Source organism: Mustela lutreola, chromosome 2 (genome assembly GCF_030435805.1).
Source record: "Mustela lutreola isolate mMusLut2 chromosome 2, mMusLut2.pri, whole genome shotgun sequence".
NCBI classification, from domain to species: domain Eukaryota; kingdom Metazoa; phylum Chordata; class Mammalia; order Carnivora; family Mustelidae; genus Mustela; species Mustela lutreola.
In genome coordinates, this window is record NC_081291.1 from 3,582,828 (window position 1) to 3,601,306 (window position 18,479).

At 59.4% G+C, this 18,479-nt stretch overlaps 1 protein-coding gene across 6 annotated transcripts in view; it reads left to right on the forward strand.

The window, feature by feature from the left end:
• KDM4B (lysine demethylase 4B) overlaps positions 1 to 5,419 on the forward strand; it is a 130,002-nt gene extending 124,583 nt beyond the window's left edge. For 4 of the 6 annotated variants that reach the window (XM_059159572.1, XM_059159569.1, XM_059159570.1 and 1 more), the window contains 4 exons: positions 775 to 1,203; positions 1,505 to 1,624; positions 2,128 to 2,220; positions 3,296 to 5,419. In XM_059159572.1, the coding sequence (XP_059015555.1) occupies positions 775 to 1,203; positions 1,505 to 1,624; positions 2,128 to 2,220; positions 3,296 to 3,472 (819 nt within the window). In that variant the 3' untranslated portion in view covers positions 3,473 to 5,419. The remainder of the gene's footprint in view (positions 1 to 774; positions 1,204 to 1,504; positions 1,625 to 2,127; positions 2,221 to 3,295) is intronic. The other 2 variants (XM_059159568.1, XM_059159573.1) reach the window with 1 other exon arrangement.
• Positions 5,420 to 18,479: the final 13,060 nt, after the last annotated feature.

Consider the following 18,479-nt stretch of genomic DNA (forward strand, 5'->3'; position numbering starts at 1 on the left):
ATCTGGCTTTTGAACATGGTTTACAGAGCGATAAAGGCCCGCTGAGTAAATGCTCAGAGTGACGGCGCGGGGACTGTTGAGGGGGGACTGTCCCACAGTGTGTGCCCGGTGGGGGGGTGAGGAGCTCCCTCGTGGAGGAGGCCACTCCACGGTGCCCTGTATTAAAAATTGAGGTAGAATTTCTTATTATCAAGTACACAGTTTAGTAGCTTTTTAAATACATTCCCAGAGTTGGGCAACTATGGCCAATATTTAGTTCCAGAACATTCCATCTACCCAAAAAGAAATCCTGTCCCCATCAGCTGTCACCTCCCCTCCCCCAGCCCCCACCCACACGAGCCCCCTTCCAGTCCGTGGAGGAGCCTGGTCTGGGCGTGTCACACGCATGGACTCACACCCCCTATGGCCTCCTACGTCTGGTTCTCTTCCTGAGCGTCATGGGCTCGGGGTCCGTCCCCGGGGCGGCGCGTGGGGGCCTCGCTCGGGCGGCTCAGGGACGTGCATGCGGCCGGCTCCTCAGCGCCTGTCCGAGGCAGCCCTGCAGAGAGGGCGTGTGGAAAAGAGTCCACAAGTGTTTCCGGGGGAGGCCCCTGGCTTGGTTCGGGGGACTCTCCACCAAGGGCGAGACCCCCGGCCACCACACGGTGCTCTGCGGGCTTTGCCCCCCGTGCCTCTGCCTCGCCTACCGCGGGGGCCGCTGCCTTGCCGCCCTGGATGCCGAGGGCCTTTCCGGGGAGACCCCCAGCCCCGTTTCCTCTGCTGCTGTGCCCCCAGAAGTGCGTGTACTGCCGGAAGCGCATGAAGAAGGTGTCGGGCGCCTGCATCCAGTGCTCGTGCGAGCACTGCTCCACGTCCTTCCACGTGACCTGCGCCCACGCCGCCGGGGTCCTCATGGAGCCGGACGACTGGCCCTACGTCGTCTCCATCACCTGCTTCAAGCACAAGTCAGGGGGCCACCCCGTGAGTGCCCCGCCCGCCCCCGCCCTCCGCCCCCAGCCTCCGCCCGCGCTGATGCAGCCTGTCCCCTCCCGCCCCCAGGCCCAGTTCCTGAGGGCCGTGTCCTTGGGCCAGACGGTCATCACCAAGAACCGCAACGGGCTCTATTACCGCTGCCGGGTCATCGGCGCCAGCGCGCAGACCTTCTACGAGGTGAACTTCGACGACGGGTCCTACAGCGACAACCTGTACCCGGAGAGCATTACTGTGAGCGGCGCGGGGAAGGGGGGGCACGGGCGAGGGGAGGGGGGCCCCCCACTCTGCAGGGTGGGTTCTGCACACACACACACAGTGGAGGGAGGTCAGGTCCAGACAAACCTGCAGCCTGGCGGTCCCTGTGCCCACAGGGCGACCGTGAGAGTTGGGGCCCGGCCCGCCACCGCACCCTCGCTGCCAGCACCGGCCCTTAGACGGATGAGCGTGCCCAGTGCTGTCGGAGCCGCCGGCCGCCCCCCCAGCAAGCCAGGGCGCCCGGGGCCTCACCTCCCACCGCCTTCTTCCCTTGCAGAGCAGGGACTGCGTCCGGCTGGGACCCCCGCCCGAGGGGGAGTTTGTGGAGCTGCGGTGGGCCGACGGCAACATGTACAAGGCTAGGTTCATTTCCTCCGTGACGAGCCACATCTACCAGGTGAGCAGGCCCTGCTCTGCGGGAGGTGCTGGGGGTGGGGGGCCCTGGCCAGCTCCTGCCCGGCCGGCGCACGCGGTCAGGCCTTGTTACATCTGGGAGCCGGGGGTCTCGTTGGCCGCCGTTTTCCCCAGAGAGGTCTTCCGCTTGTGCGTGTGGGAGATGACACACGGAACGTGAATTTACCAGGTTAAGCATTTTTAAGCATAAGGTTCAGTGCCCCTGATTTTTTTTAATTTTAACCCGGATGGTTGCAAGTTTCTTCTCATGATGGTGGGAGAGAAATGACCTAGTAGCCAGTGGTCTTGGAGGAGGGGCACCTGCATTCCAGCCGCCCAAGTCGACGGCCACTCGTCCTCAGCCGATCCGCATTCTCTGTGTGTGCAGCCCCCAAAGCTCTTCATACTGCACCCCTACACCCCTGTGCCTCTTGCCCTTCCTTGATGAGTTGGGGCGCCCCTCAGGAGGCAGCAGAGGCCATGCCTGACGCCTGCTGCCCTTTGCAGGTGGAGTTCGAGGATGGGTCCCAGCTGACGGTGAAGCGTGGGGACATCTTCACCCTGGACGAGGAACTCCCCAAGAGGGTCCGGTCGCGGCTGGTAAGTGGCCCCCGAAGCCCTCGGTGGTCCTCAGGGAAGCAGCCCTTCTGAAAGGCCTTGACCTCCCCTTCATCCTGCTCCCCGGAAGGGCACCTGGTCAGTGGCGGGAAGGATAGGTTCCAGAGCCGGTGACAGCCGCACCAGCAGGAGGCAGAACCGCAGGAGCCCGGCCCCGGCCATTGTGCTCGCGGCGGCTGCTTGAGTACAGATCCGGGCCCAGCACGGGCGGCGCAGGCACACGCTCCGGCAGAGCTCATCCCTTTTCAAAGGGAACAGGGAGTCCCAGGGTTGAGAGACAATCACTGGCCATTTCTCCCAGGCCTTCTGCGCTTAATGTGTTTAATCCGAAGGCAAGGTTCTGGGGCCCGGGCTGCTGTGGCGGTCAGTGAATGAGCTCCAAGTCCGAGCAGGGGTGGGTGCGGGTCGGACCGCTGACCTCCGACTGGAGGTTCCCGCGGGGAAGGATGGGGCTTGCCAGACACAGCGAGGCTGGGCTGCTCCTCGCGGCCGTCATCTGGCGGGACAGACCGGGCGCTGGCCGCCCGCTCTCCCTGGGGCTGGTGGCTGGAGGGCGGGGGGCCCCCTGTCTTTGGGCCCCGCCTGCCGGGAGGCGCACAGGCAGGACTGGGGGTTCACACAGAGGCAGAAGCGCCGAGCAGCCACCGTGGTCACCACCCGGTATCACTCTCAGAAGGTCCCCGGGAGAGGGAGCCCCCGGGTCAGTCTCTCGGGGCTGCTGTAATGAAGCCCCACTTCTGGGGGCTTACGGTACAGGCGGCATTTCTCTCGGTTCTGAAGGCCACGTGTCTGAGGTCAAGGCGTGGGCAGAGTCCGTGACAGGGGACCGCGACTTCCGATTCAGACACCTCCTCCTGGTGTCCTCTCGTGGCCAGAGGGAGAGGGAGAGCTCTAGGGGGTCCTTCTGATTTAAGGTCACTGACCCCATTGCCAAAGACCCCCCACTTCTGCTGCCAGTACCTCGGGGGCCAGGCTCAGACAGATAAATTGGGGGGACACAGACGTCGGGTCTGCGATGTGTTACCCACTGACCGCTGTGCTGTCTGCTGTCCTGCAGTCGCTCAGCACGGGGGCGCCGCAGGAGACCGCCTTCTCGGGGGAGGACGTGAAGGCCGCCAAGCGCCCGCGGGTGGGCACCGCGCGGGCCCCCGAGGACTCAGGGCGGAACCCGGACTACCTGGCGTTCATGGAGAGCCTCCTGCAGGCACAGTGCCGGCCTGGGGCCCCGTTCTAGGACAGCCAGCCGCCCGGCGACCCCTCGGCCCAGCAAGGCAGGCGGCGGCGGGCCCTGGCGTTTGCTTGCTGTGAAGTCCTTCCTCGCCTCCCCCGGCCCTGAGAGGCTACCTCCGCGCGCGGCCGCCCCGCTCCGTGGCGACAGGAGCGAGCAGACGCCGGCGCGCGGCCCGGACTCAGGGAGCAGGGCCACGCGGGCTCTGGGGGGTCCGGCCGGGGACTCGCCACCCTCCCCCCACGACTCAGATCCGTAAACCATGTAAGCTCTTCTTCTCGAAAAGGTGCTACTGCATTGCCTGCCTCCTGAGCAGCCTTTGAGATTGTGACTTCTGTACAGACATCACCTTTGTGAGGCTCTTTCTAGAAATACCTATTGTTTAAAAAAAAAAAAACCCAAGAAAAAAAGGAAAACGAAGAGAAGGAAAAAAATCCCCAACGTTGTTTTCTAGATTTGTGGCTTTAACAATGAAGCAAAACGAAACAAAAATGTTCTTTTTCTCAGAACCAAGATACACCGAGGGAGATAAAAGCATCTCGTTTTTTTTTTTTGTTTGTTTGTCGTTGTTTTAAAACCTCGCTTGTCTCCGTGAGCAGCAGGGAGGCCCGGGCAGGGCGACGGGGCCAGGCACGGTCATGGGCCTGGCTCTTGTCTCCCCACGACTTGGCGAAGGTCCGGGCGGCTGGTCCCGCGTCCTCGGCCCATGCCACAGCTCTGTGCCGACAGGAGGAGGCTGGTCCCGTGCTTTGGAGGCGACCGTGGTCGCGGGGGTCCAGGAGTCCCTCTCTGGTCCGCACACGCTGTCACAGAATAAACACTCTCTCCTCTGGTTTGCTTCTTCCCCTGGTGAAAACCCACCACACCGCTGAGGCCTCCAGTATTTGCGGAAGGGCTCTGTGCCCCCAGAGTGTCCCCAGCACTGCCCAGGGGCCCTCCTGTCGCCCTCCTCACGCTGGGTGGGTGGCTGGCTGCCTGTAGCCTGCTGGGGAGGGACGATGCGGGGCCACGCAGGCCTCCGGGTGGCCTGAGTCTGGCTGTTTCCCTGTGCGGGTGAGGCCTGTGTCCCTGGGCTCTGGCCACCCAGGCGCCCCCCCCGGGGCCCCCGGATTGGCTGCTGTCTGCGTGCAGAGGGACGCACACCTTGGACCCCGAGAGGCCAGTGGCACCCTGTGTCCCATTGGGAAGTGTGGATTTGTGCGTCTTGGGGGGCAGCTGGAGAGAACCAGACCCACCTCCGGAGAGCTGGGGGTTGGATTTATAAGAGCGTGCCTGCGAGGGGCTTGGGAACCCCCTGTCCCCTGCCCCGGGGAGCCTTCCCCCTCGCGGGAGGGCCCCTGCTGTCCTGCCCAAGGACCGACAGCATAATTTTGCTTGTGTAAAAAAAAAAAAAAAAAAAAAAAAAAAAAAAAAAAAAAAAATTTAAAAATTAAAAAAAAGAGTGTTCTGATGGTTACCAGGCCAGAAAGAACTATTATAAGGAGACCGGAAGGAATGTAAATGAGCCGGGAACCTTTCATTTGCTTGGTGGGGGGGCGGGGGGCAGGTGCCCTGGAGCGGGGCGGGGCGGGAGGCCCGGAAGGGAGTCAGCCGGGATATGGGGGTTTCCCCCGCCCAGACGCGGCACTGTGTTCATATGTAGTTTGAAAATGCTATTTATATTGTAAAGAGAACAAAAAGCGGGCTGGCCCTCTGGGTCGGGGTTCCGGGGGGCCAGACCCAGGGGGTCTTTCTGGGTCTAGGGTGACGTGCAGACAGGCCGTGGCTCAACAGGGGAGACACACGTTTCCCCGCAAAGGTATATCCGTGTCTATGTACAAAAACGAAAAACAAAAAAAACCACCCACTCTGATTTTTCTCCCACTGAGATTAAGGATGCGCTGTATTTTTGCCTAATTTCCCCTGCCTCTAGGTTCATAATGAATTAAAGGCTCGTGAGCACTGCGAATTACAGCTCACTGTCGTGGTGGTGTCTTCATTTCTGGGTGGGGGTCGGGAGGCGGGGTGGGGGCGAGGGTGGTCCTGGGCCACCTGCTCTCAGACGGAGCCAAGGGGAGGCCACCCCAGGGGGACGCAGGCTGGGAATGCGGCCTCTCGGCTCCTGCTCGTGGCCTCCTGACCGGGGCCGTTCCTTCCCCAGCCCATGTCTGTCTGTCCGCCCGCCGCTCGTGTTCCCACCGACCCCTCCCCGGAGGCTGTCGGGCTCCACTCACAGGCAGGCTGGGGGCAGCGGTGGCTGGCGCAGAGGGTCCCCTTTGAAAGACAGTCAGCCCTTGCTTGTCTGGGGCCAGTGGCCACCCTCCCACTGCCCTCCTGACCGCCCGCTTCCTGTAGCGTCTGAGCCAAGAGCCCGCCCAGACCGTGGGGTCTCCCAGGCTTGGGATGCGACGGGGCCCCTTCTCTTCACGAGTGACAAGTCCTGGGCCTGTGGCACAGGTGAGGTGGGTCTGATCCCTGTCCTCTTGGAGCCCACAGGACTGGGAGAGGCAGCCAGTATGGCTCTTCTGGTGACGCAGGAAGAGCAGAACAGGAGAAAGGGGCTGTGTTTGCTCGGGTTGTCCTGAGGAGACCGGGGAGTGTGGCAGGCGGTGGCTGTGAACGCCCAGCGGCAGCACCGGGCCTGGTCTGCTGGAGGCCCACGTGGCTGGAGCAGAGCCGGTGAGGGCGAGACTGCGGAGGGGGACAGAGAGGAGACGGGTAGTGCAGCGCCTTAGGGACCCCATGGAGAACCTGGGCTTTGACCTTGAGGGAGGAGGGAGCCCTGAAGGGCAGAGGGCAGGGAAGGGCAGACCTGACGGGCAGCTCACGGGCGCCCTCTCGCGGCTGCTGTGGGGAGGCGGGCGGCGGTTGTGAAGGCCGGACTCCGCCCCGGGAGCCGGCCACTGACCCATGGCCTCTCCCCCTCACTCGCGCAGAGCCCATGGGGGTTGTGCGGGGCCTGTGCTGGGCCCTGGAGAGAGGCCCGAGGACAAGGGAAACACAGCTGCTGCTTCTCTGGAGTTTGGGGTTCAGGAAAGCACAGGTCAAGCATGGCTGTGACACATGTCCCCACGGACCGGAACAGGCAGAGATGCAGTGCAGCCTGGCGGTCACCATGGCTGTCAGAGAATGCCCGGAAGACTCTTCCAGGAGGTGATGTTTAAAGGACCTGGCCTTTGAGGGACGGCCTGTCAGAAGGACCCCGGACGGGTGCCCTGCGTGGTGAGTACACCGTTCGAGGGCCGGGCTCGGCGACCTGTAGCCTGTGCGCCGAGTCTGGCCTTCCATCTGCTTTCTGTAAGTAAAGTTTTATTGGCACACGGCCATTCATTTCGTTGTCATCCTGGGGGGCTCCGGCCCTGCAGTGGCAGAGACCACCCTGCCCGCAAGGACAGATACCGGCAGCTTCTGGCCCCTCCCGGGATACATGTGCTCACCCCAGACCTAGAGCAAGTGGGAGACTGTGGGTGCACGTCCCCTCCATGGCCACCGCGAAAGCGCTCCCCCGTGGGGGTGGCTGCCTGCCCAGCCTAGACCCGCCCTGTCTCTCGAAGGCCCCCAGTGAGGCCACCTGCACTGCCCAAGCCCCTGCCCCCTCCAGGAGCCAGGGACAGCGAGATGCCCGGTATCCCCGCCCCACCCTGCTCCCGCCGTGCAGCTTCCGTCCTAGCCACTCAGCAAGCGACAGGGACAGATGATGCCCTCCCAGCAGCCTGCACAGGGGAGAGGCAGGGAGGGTCTCTCCTGCTCACAGCACCAGCCCCAGTGCCCGTTTCCTGTAGAAACACAAAACCCAAGGTGTGTGTGGGAAATGGGGTGTCTGGAGTTGTTCCTGTGGCACCGGCCCTTCCGAGTAGCCCCTGCTGGGCCTGGACCCCCATAGCTCTGTTGTGGGCCGTGGTCACCAAGGACCGTGAACTGAGTGGCTTGGAACAGCAGACACATATTCTCTCAAAGTCCTGGAGGCCAGTTGTCTGAAATCCTGGTGTCACGGGGCCCTCACCTGTCCCTCTCTGTCCCTCGAGGCTCCCAGGGAGGACCTTGCCTGCCTCTCCCCACTTCGGGGTCCCAGCATCCCTTGGCTTGTGGCCGCATCGGCACGTGACCTTCTCCCTGTGTATCTGTGTCTTCCTGCTCTCTGTCTCCTGTGTCCGTCAGCCTTTCTCTTGGAAGGGCACCGGGCGTGGGATTTAGGGCCCCCTGGATAACCAGGATGCTCCCCTCATCTCAAGCCCTTAACTCCATCTGCAAAGATACTTTTTCTGAGTAAGTTCAGAGGCCCTGGGAAGTAGGCTATGCCTGTCTTTTGGGGGCACCCCAGTCAAGCCACTCCAGCATCCTTTCCCTGCCATGAACCCGATGGTCCCTGCTGTAACCGTCCCCCGACTTGAGCGTGAGCCCCCGGTGTGTAAGGACCTGCCGTGCTGGACCCAGGGCCTGGGACAGATGATCTTTGAGTCCCGGTGTTGGTGGGTGAGCTTTGGAGAGCCTTGGGGGGCTGGGCACCTATGGGGCAGGTGGGAAAGGGTCCAGGGATGGGGCACGGGAGGGAGTAGCAGGGCGAGTGGGCGGCTTCTGGGCACGCCTCTCAGAACAGCCCAGATGACAGCATAGCCTGTGTCGCGCCCCACACCACACACAGTGGCTGATTGAAATCCGGCAGGATGCGGTGGGGATCCTGAGACAGAAGCCACATGAACCCAGCCGTGCCACAAAGAGTGTTTTGAAACTAGTGTTCCGACTGGATACTGTTTGGCCAAAAACAAAGATACCAGGCACCTGGGTGGCTTGGTCATGGAGCATCTGCCTTTGGCTCAGGTCATGACCCGGGGGTCCTGGGATCGAGCCCCATATCTGCTTTTCCCTCTCCCTGCTGCCTGTGCTCACTCTCGGGCTCTCTGTCTCTCTCTCTCAAAAAAAAAAAAAAAAAAAAAAAAGAATCTTTAAAAGTTAAAAAAAAAAAAACCACGAAGATACCTACACACGGACTCTGTGCTCTAGTTAGAAAACCGTGTCCCCACAGCTTAGCCATTCTGGAGGCGCTTTATGTAAATACAGGGGCTGGACAAGTGGGCACATTGATGGTTCATGATGAGGGCCAGGTCTCCCTCTGTCAGAGAAAGAAATGCCGAATCATGGGGCGCCTGGGTGGCTCAGTGGGTTAAGCCACTGCCTTCGGCTCAGGTCATGGTCTCAGGGTCCTGGGATGGAGCCCCGCATCTGGCTCTCTGCTCAGCAGGGAGCCTGCATCCTCCTCTCTCTCTCTGCCTCTCTGCCTGCTTGTGATCTCTCTCTGTCAAGTAAATAAATAAAATCTTTAAAAAAAAAAAAAAGCCAAAAGAATAGATTTTTAAAGAAATGATGAATCAGCCAAGGGCTGGGAGCACCGAGAACGGACCTTGTCCTGGGTTGGCATCCGGCATGTTGGGATGAACTCATGGTTTTGTACACAGAGAGATGGCAGGTGTGGACAGACGTCCAGGTATCACGGACGGGCGTGGAAGTGAGCGCCGGTGTGCGTACGTGCGGCCGCGTGGTGCCCGCCACAGTGAGCACCCTTGGCACCTGGACTCTGGCTTCTAAGTACCATCGCACCGTGTGAGGAACCAGAGCTCCTCGGAGAGATCATCCCCTGTGTGTCGGGGGCAGGGAACACACAGGATAAACTGGGACTCACTGGTATTGGCAGAGAGCAGGGAAATGACCGGAAAAGAACAGGGACGCCTGGAAAGGCCACGTGCAGGGGTTGAGGCCAAAATTATTGTAACAACGAACTCAGGGATGATATTGGATTATAACCTACAGAATAAAATAAATAGCCAAACTCCTCGAGATGAGTGGATGGATGGACGGGTAGGGGGAGGAGAAGGTACAGCTCTTCCTTGCGGATCCCGATTACTGAGCGGAGGAGGGAAGAGAGGAAGGCTGTTTCTGTCCAGGTGGCTGGTGGACAGTCACTCTGCAAACGCTAATGGAGCACCTTTCTCGTCCTGGCTCTGTTCCAGGGCCTTGGGCTGCCCTGCAGAAGAAGACAGGAAAGAAAGAAAACCTCCCTGCCCACAGGAGCTCATAGCCTCTCGGGGGAGGCAGATGGGGGCTGGGGCGGGGCAGTGAATGTATCTAGGGCATTCAGGGTCTTGCTGAGAATTTGAGCAAAGACCTGAAGGAAGTGAAAGAATGATCGAGTGTACATCTGGGGGATGAGAGCTCCACGGGGAGGGCATAGCCGGTGCAAAGGCCCCGGGGCAGCACGGGCCCGGCGTGTTGGAGGGACATCGAGGAGGCCAAGCAGCTGGTACAGAGCGAACAAGAAGGACAATAAACACCTGGATTTAATATCTATTTAGGGTCTACTGGATACCATGGCTTTAAGAAAAATGATGCCAGGGAAAGGGATAACTGATAAGGAGGGGCTATCTTGGCCACAGAGGCAAGGTAGGCCTCACTGAGCAGGTGACATTTCAGTAAACACCAGAAGGAGGTGAGGGAGTGAAGTAGGTGGAGATCTGGAGGAAAGGTGTTCCTGGCAAAGTGCATGGCACGTGCCAAGGTCCTGGGGCAGCACTGGGTCTGGAGTGTTGGAGGAGCAGCAAGGGACCCCTGTGGCTGGAGCAGAGTGAGTGAGGGGAGAAAAGGAGGCAGGGGGGCTGGGAGGGGGGATTGAGACAGGTCCTACAAGGCCTTGGGCTTCCCACCTCCAACCCAGGGAGGTGGGAGTCCTAGAGGGCTGTGGGCACAGGAGGGCAGGACCCTACTCAGTGAGCGTAGTAACCTCTGTGGGAGGGTTGCATTGTGGGGGTTGAGGGTAGGAGCCTGGGGTCTGGGATAGAGGAGACTGCGCTGGTCCGGCAGGAGGGATGTTGGGGCAGAACAGGTGGAAGCCAGGAAGGGACCATTCTTCCGTGTTAGCGGCGCAGAGGCCTGTGCTGACGCTGGGAAGGGGCATCGGGGTGGAGCAGGAGAGCGAATGTGCGGCTGGAGGGGGTCCGCCTTTTCAAACACAGGATTCTCTGTTCTTTGGTGAAAAGTAACACTCCGTTCTAAGGACGGACTGTGATTGTAGTAAGTCAGTCCTCTGTTAGTGGGGACTAAGGGTGTTTCTGGCTTTTCCCAACCGGGACCCATGCTGCAGGGAAGCAGCATTTCTGTTTTGGTTTGGGTTTTTTTCCAAGATTGTATTTATGTATTTGAGAGAGAAAGGGCATGGGAGGGAGGGGCAGAAGGAGAAGGAAAAGATGCGGGGCTCCATCCCGGGACCCCGAGATCACGACCTGAGCCGAAGGCAGAGGCTTAACCCACTGAGCCCCCCAGGCGCTCCCCGAAGCAGATTTGGTGCTCACGTGTATGTGTCTCTCTAGAACACGTTCCCTCCGACAGTGTAGGGTAGGGATTGCTGGGTGGAGGCATCTGGAATTTTACTTGGAATTCCTTCAGCCAGGTGACCCCCTCATGCCCTGCGAGGGCCCCGCTGCGCGGCGGGTTAATGCCACTTCCCCGACCTCCCGGACGGAAGCAGGGACCAAGCCGGGGACCTTGATCTATGGGATAGGTGAAAAGTGACATCTGACCACAGCTGCAACATTCCCTCCTCTTCTAATGAGTCGGGTTGAGCATCCTTTCACATGATTAAAAGCTTTTTGTCAGGACTGTCTTGAAACATATTATTTAAAAAATTCCCCAATGACCGTTCCCGTCGGAGAGAGGGTTGATTTGCTGTTCAGTCTCTCGCCGTGCGATACCCGTCCCACTCGGCGTCGCTCGCTGAGCCCTGGGTCAGGGGCCACACCCAGGGTGACTCTTCTCTTATTTGGTTCAGTGAAATGAGAAAAACCCGGCCCGTAATTAGTGTGCAGTGAGAGTAGCGGCGACCAGCCGGTGTCAGCTCAGACTGGGACCCAGAAAACACAGTGACGTCTTGCCAAAGAGTTCTTGCTTGCTGTCCCCCCACAGCTCGAACGGGGGACCTTCCCACCAGTGGGGGCAGCCACACTGCACCCCGACTTTGGGCCCATTGACTTGCAAAGAATCCCACATTTGGGAATTTGGGTCAGCTGAACATTGCGATGCTTTTTATTTCTTTATTTTTAAGATTTTATTTATTTACTTGACACACAGAGATCACAAGTAGGCAGAGAGACAGGCAGAGAGAGAGGAGGAAGCAGGCTCCCCGCGGAGCAGAGAGCCCGATGCGGGGCTCTATCTCAGGACCCTGGGATCATGACCTGAGCCGAAGGCAGAGGCTTTACCTTTACCTGGCTTTACCCAGGCGCCCCTTGGGATGCTTTTTAAAAAAATACACCCTGGGGCTCCTGGGTGGCTCAGTCGGTGGAGCATCGGCTCTGGTCGTGACCTCACGGTCATGGGATCGAGCCCCACGTTTGGGCTCTGTGATCCACGTGGAGTCTGCTTGTCCCTCTCCCTCTGCTGCTCCCCCTACTTGTGTGTGCACTCTCTCTCAAATCAATAAAATCTTAAAACACACACACATACATACACACGCACACAATTATCTCTCTCTCTCTCCCTCTGCCTCTCCCCCACCGCCGATGTGCAGATCGATAGATGAGTATAATGCGAATCATCCTTCTCGTGCCCCAACCAGACAAGAAAACCATCCTGTGTCACTGCAGGCTCAGACATCTGGTGACAGAGTCGTTTGTGCAAAGGCTCAATCTCCGAAAGAAACAGACAACTGGGGTTGTCAGGCCCCATGGGGTGGCCCCAGGCTTCCCCAAGTGGCGGCACACGCCCCCGCGAGCCCTGTCTCAGATAGTGGCCGTGAACATGGCTGGAGCGGCCGGGGCCCAAAGAAATGTCCTCTCCAAGTTCATGTATCAAATTCTCAGGCGAGTGCCCCTCCCCCGGGACGCCTGAGCCCTCCAGTGGGCAAAGCGTGAAGTCTTGTCACCACCGCCCCATTCATCCCTCGGCACAAGAGTGCCACGGGGCCACGGTCATCCACTTTCTTCGTGACTTTGCTGCCAGGGGGTGGCTCCTCCCGGCCCGACCTGTCCTCCCTGAGCTGCCCTGTGGCTCACGAAACTGCTGAACTAGGGAGACCCTCTTCCTCATAGAAACATTTCTCGGTGATGGAACAGGGCAGATGCTATGGCAGGAAAACCCAACAGACATCCCCATCTGCTTTTCCCTTGTCCCCGGCCTCCACCGAAAAGCTGGGGAAATCAAGAAACCTTGCCTTCCCAAACTGTCTTACATACTCGGGGTCCAATGACGTGGTTCTGGGGAATTGGAGGGAAGTTTTTTAATTTCCTGCTGAAAGGGACAGTCAGGGCTAGCTGGTGCTGCCCCCTTTTGCATTCTTCTCTCCTCCTCCCAAACCAAATGTGGGTGTGATGGCTGGAGCCACAGCAGCTCTTTTGCAATCACCAGAGAGAGGCTGAGAGATGTCCCCAACATCATTCACTCATTCGTTGGATTAGTGTTTGCCTAATTCTGTGGTGTGAAAATCCCCCTGTGGCCCATTTCAAGCTACCAACCGGATGTCACTGAATGCAGAGTTGGAAAGAGACGCAGAGTAGCACCCCATTATATAAGGTTTTCATCAAACAGATATAATTATTAAAAAAAACCAACAACCTCCAGAGCATAGATGGTAGCAAAATGCAGTAAAATAATAAGTCTATTGCTTTAGTTTTAATATAGCATATGTCATTGTAAGTTTGTATAATTTTATTTTTCATGGTGGCTGTTCCTGGCAACCCGTTCACGGAATTCCTGAAAATTCACGGATTGACTCTTGCAGGCAGGATGAGCTAGTTCCCCAAAGCACAGGTGACCCCCCGCCAGCTTCTGTGTGGGCCCCACGATGCAGAAAGATGCTTCCCCCATCCTGTCTCTGGCAACCAAATCTACCAGCTTGATACCAGAACTGCATTATTTTGCCCAAGTTCAAGAGGGGGATAAACACCTCTGGTTAAGCACAGAGTGCCTTAGGGCTGCTATGATAGGACACACACCAGGGGGCTTATAAGCAGCACATTTATTTCTCTTGGTTCTGGAGGCCGGAGGGTCCAAGATCAAGGGGCCAAAGAGTCTGGGGCTGGTGAGGGCTGCTTCCTGGCTCGTAGCCCAGTGTCTCTTGCTGTGTCCTCTCCTAGCAAAAGGGGTGCAGGATCTTCTTGGGGTCTCTTTCAGAAAAGCACCAGGCCCATTCAGGGGAGCGGCACCCTCATGACCTGGTCACCCCCAAGGCCCCGCCTCCTCACGCCACCGCCTTGGGGGTAGGACTGAAACATACACATTTCGGGAGGACACACACGTTCAGTCCACGGCCCAGGGAGAGGGTGGCGTTCGGTGGCCGAGCAGTGGCGCCACTGGGAGGATTCAGAACAAGGAAACGGCAGGACTGGCCCAGGGTCTGTTGCAGGGGACGGGAGTGGAGGTCAGGAGACCCTCGAGCAGCTCCTGAAGGGTCCCCTTTAGGACGGGCTGAAGAACGAATGGGGGGCGCGGGCAGCCCTCGAACCCACGCCTCCGCTGGGAGAAGCGCCGTGGACACCAGGGCCATGACCATCTGATAACAGGATCTGTTCGGAACAGCTGCCTGGTGACAAGTATAATAAAGCGTATTAATGAGGCCATTATTACTCCCTAATTAAAAGCTAATAACTAAGAGTTAATTGCCTTTAAAAGATGAAGCAAGAATGCGCTGGGATTTATCTCTGTTTGCCTTCGCTTGCCTGGATGGGCTGATATTTGGGAACTAATTAATTGAATCAAATCTTAAGAAAACTAATAATCTCCTCGTGCCGTGGGGGTTGTGAATTGAAAGGTATTTGTGGTGTGGCGGAGCGTCGGCCTCTCCAGGAGTCCCCCACCCTCCGTCCCCACAGCGGGGAGCCCAGGGGCTCCGAGGGCCGCTGGTCCTCGCGGTGCTTCTGCGCCCTCAGCCGGTTGGGGCTCCGCGTCCCCGCCGTGGGGAGACCAGGCGGCCCGGCCCAGCCCGCCACCCGCCTCCGGAGCCCGGAGCCATGACCTTCCCTGTGGAACCAGCTTCCTGCTTCCCAGGAAGGGGCCAAGAGTACTGCACGGACGGACGGACGGACTGTGCCCGCTTCCCCCGGCCGCCACCCCACCCCGAAAATGTCATTTACCCCGACCTCCTGCCTTGTCAGAATCAGGAAGGAAATTAAGAGAATAAGATCAACGTGGACCAACCAGCCTTCTGCAGACCTCGCCAGGCTTCTCTTGTTATTTTGTGTTTTTATTATTTATTTATTTATTTTATTTTTAAAGACTTTATTTATTTATTTGACAGACAGAGATCACAAGTAGGCAGAGAGGCAGGCAGAGAGAGAGGAGGAAGCAGGCTCCCCGCTGAGCAGAGAGCCTGATGTGGGGCTCAATCCCAGGACCCTGAGATCATGACCTGAGCTGAAGGCAGAGGCTTTAACCCACTGAGCCACCCAGGCCCTCCAAGCTTTTACATTTTTAAATAGGTTTTTTTTTTTTTTTTTTTTTAGCTGAAAGAAGATGAGTATCTCACCACACACAATTGCACGAAATTCCAATTTCCGTGCTGCCAGCAGACGTTTTGGGGGACGCAGCCGCGCCCGCTCACCTCCACACTGTCCGGTGCGGGATTCTCCGCGGACGTGGTCTTTTCCTTCCAGGACGCCGCCCGGATCGCTGCCGGCCGGAGGGGGGTCCTTCGTCATCTCGGGGGTCCCCTGCACGTGGCTTGTGTCTCCGGCAGTCAGGGTCCCCCCTAGGGGCGTGGCCTGGGCCGGAGCCCTGTAGTGGGGGAGGGGGCGCTCGCTCCGAGGCAGGTGTGACTGAAGGGCAGGGCCTGCCCGTGGCCGCCCAGGTGCGCCCGCTCGGACCTGCGGGGCAGGTGGGGCCGGCGCCTCCCTCCGGCCGCCCTCCGGCTGGCGGATCCGCTGCGGCCTCTGGGCTGGGGCACAGGCCGGGCTCCAGGGTCCAGGTCGGGCGGCTCCCTGGCCGTGGGAGCCAGCTGCTGGGCGCGACTCCTGCTCCGGGCCAGGTAGGGACTCCTGCCAGGTGGGAACACCGGGCGCTCTCCCTCCTCGGCCACAGTCCTGTTGCCCTGGGTCAAGCCCCAGAGCCCCCCACCCCCCGCACACCCCAAGGGGCGAGACCAGAGCAGGGGCTTCTTACGAAGTGACGAGGGGAGCTGGGTGCGCACCCCGCCTCCCCCCAGGCCGCTGCGGGTGCAGGACGGGCCCTGCGGCTGGCGCTCTGCCAGCCTGGGGAGGGGCAGCGGGGGTCCGTGTGGTGGAGGGGTGCTGCGGCCTCATCCCTGTGTTCTAGGATTTTCTCTGGTGCTGTCTTGTCCGTGAGTCATTGGTCCTTGTTCTTGTGTGGGAGCCAAGTCAGCAATGACCTATGTCCCACCTTTTCATGTTTAGTGGTTTTTTTCTTTTTTTAAAAATTTTCTTTATTTGAGAGGGAGAGCGAGCACGAGCAGGGGGAGCAGCTGAGGGAGAGGGAGAAGCAGACTAACTGCTGGGCTGGGAGCCTGACCCGCGGTTCACCGACTGAGGCCCCCAGCCCCCCGACCCCTGTCCCATCTTGGTGGCCTCCCCCGTTGGATTCTCGCAGCTTCCCTCACTCCCCTCCCCCAGGGCTGTTTGCCTGCAACACCCGCCCCTTCGCCTCTCCCCCTTCTCTTTACCCGTGGGCTCTCCATTTGGATGTCCCCTCCTCCAGGAAGACTTCCTGCTACCTGACAACAGTGCAGCTCCATGCCCGGCCCTCGGGCTGTGGGCGTGTTTTCGAGGGTGCCCGAGTAGCGTGAACTCACTAGAGTTTCCACGAAGAGAGGGAGGTGTGTTTGCAGACTGGGGTGAAATCCCGAAAGGGCGTGGCAGAGTGTGTGTGTTGGGGGGAGGGGGCACGGGCCTAAGCAACGCCCGGAAGCAGGACTTTGCCAGAATCGGCCTCCCGGGGAGGAGTGGGTCCGGCGCCCGTGGACTCATCAGGACGCTTGGGCACCAGTGGGCACCACCTGCCAGGTCCCCGAGCGCAGCAAGGACAGTTAGCGAGTGACGGACCGCGCTTCTGTGGGTCTCGCTGTTGTCGAGGCTAATTGTTGAAAGGAAGCTTCTCCCCTGTCAGGGGCAGCGAAGGGCGCGGTGTTTCCCGACTCCCGGCCCCACGGAGTTCACGGCGGGCCCGTCCCCGCGGGTGCAGCGGGAGCCCTGCCGAGGTCCCCCCCCCCCCCCCCCGAGCGGGCTCCGTCCTCCCCGGAAATCACGCGATCGGATCTGCGTGTGCATCTTTGATGCTGGGCGCTTTGTCCTGTCCGAGACCACAGACTTCGGTCTTTTTTTTTTTCTGACTTTTTATTTTGAAACGATTCTGGAGCGATCGGAAGTGGCAAAGTCAGTACAGAGAGCAGCTCGAGGCGTCCCTCCTCCAGGGACTTACTCTTACCTAACGAGCTGCAGCCACCAGGAAGCTGGCCTGGGTATGGCGGGTCTCATTCTGGACCCTGCGAGCCCCTCCCCATGCAGGTCGCGGATATGTTCCGTCCCCTCTGCAGCCGGTCCCCGTGCTCCTGACCCCTGCGACCGCTGCCGCCTTCTCCACCTCCACGATCTGGGTTCTTTCAAGACTGTTCCATAAAGAGATCGGCACAAGCACGTTGCCCTCTGAGATCAGCTTTTTTTACGCCAAGAGATGCCCTTGAACTTCCCCGGAGTGTCCTGGGAGTGAGTGGCTTGTCTCTTTTCATTACTGAGTACTATTCCGCGGCACCGAGGCCCGGGGGCCCGGCGGGTCTGTTTAGCTCCTTCCCCCCGTGGCTTCCGCCTGCCGGGACGTAAGCTGCATCAAGCAATCGTGTCCAGGCTTTTTTGCACGGACACACGTCCCCATTTCTCTGGGAGCGATGCCCAGGAGCCCAATTGCTGGACGGTATGGGAAGCGTTGCGTGTTCTAAGAAACTGCCGCGCTGTTTCCCAGAGGGGCTGCACCATTTTACATTCCCACCAGCAAAGCAGGCCAGCATGCTTACCCCCCTCAGGCTTGTCCCGAAAGCCCCACGCCCCTGACTCTTGGAAGGGGGGGGCATTCCCGGGCCCCTGGGGGAGGCCTTGGAAGAGGAGAAAACGGGGACTGGTGATTCTGCTGTAAGAGGTTGTCTTAGCCTTCGCTCTCCCTGGAGGGCGCTGTGCGCCGACTGTGGGCATCACCCTCCGGGCCCCGCACGGGAGGGGTATTAGGAGGTGAGGCCTTTGAGAGGTAGCTGGGTTTGGAGGGGGTCGGGAGGGTGGACCCCCCAGGAGGGCATTAGTGCCCTTGGAAGGAGATGAGGGGACCAGAGCACTCTCTTTCTGGGCCACGCGGTCATGCAGCAAGAAGGGGCACCTGAAGACCAGGGGGTAGGCAGAGCCCGACCTCGCCGGCACCCCGACCCGGAACGGCTAGGCTCCCTCCAGAACTGGGGGAAAGAACAGCCTGTTGTTAAGCTGCCCAGTCAGGGCGTGTGGCTGTGGGGTCCGAGCCAGTGACGACAGCTGGGAAGCTCCCGGCCCCGTGGTGCCAGGCATCCCAGATGCTCCCCGACCACCAGACGGGAAACCCACCCAAGTCAGGCGCCGGAATCCCGAGCGAGAGTTGGAGGGTTCGGTGGGATTTCTCCTGAGAGATAAACTCTGAGATTGGCTTTATTTGATTCTGTGAGCCCAACGGTTTTTACAATCGCGACTGTGTGTGAATCCTTGAAATAAACAAACACACGGTCACGTGTTTGCCGCAATCTGGGCGTCTTTTAGGCCTCCCCAGATCACACCCGACAATGACACATCTCTCTCCCTCTCCCTCTGCCCCTTGGAGTCTGCAGCACAGTCACGGGGCCATTTCTGGGGAAGGAAAAAAAAATCCGTTAGTTTCTCCAGGAGTCTCTTAATCCTGTGCTAATCGGATGTTTCTCTTTTGGCTCTTTAACCTTTTCTTCGGAAGTAACGCAGACTTCCAGAAAGTGGCAAAAATAGGACAAGGAGTCCCGTGCCGCCTCCTGCAGCGGTGACCTCTTCGGTGGCCTGGCCGG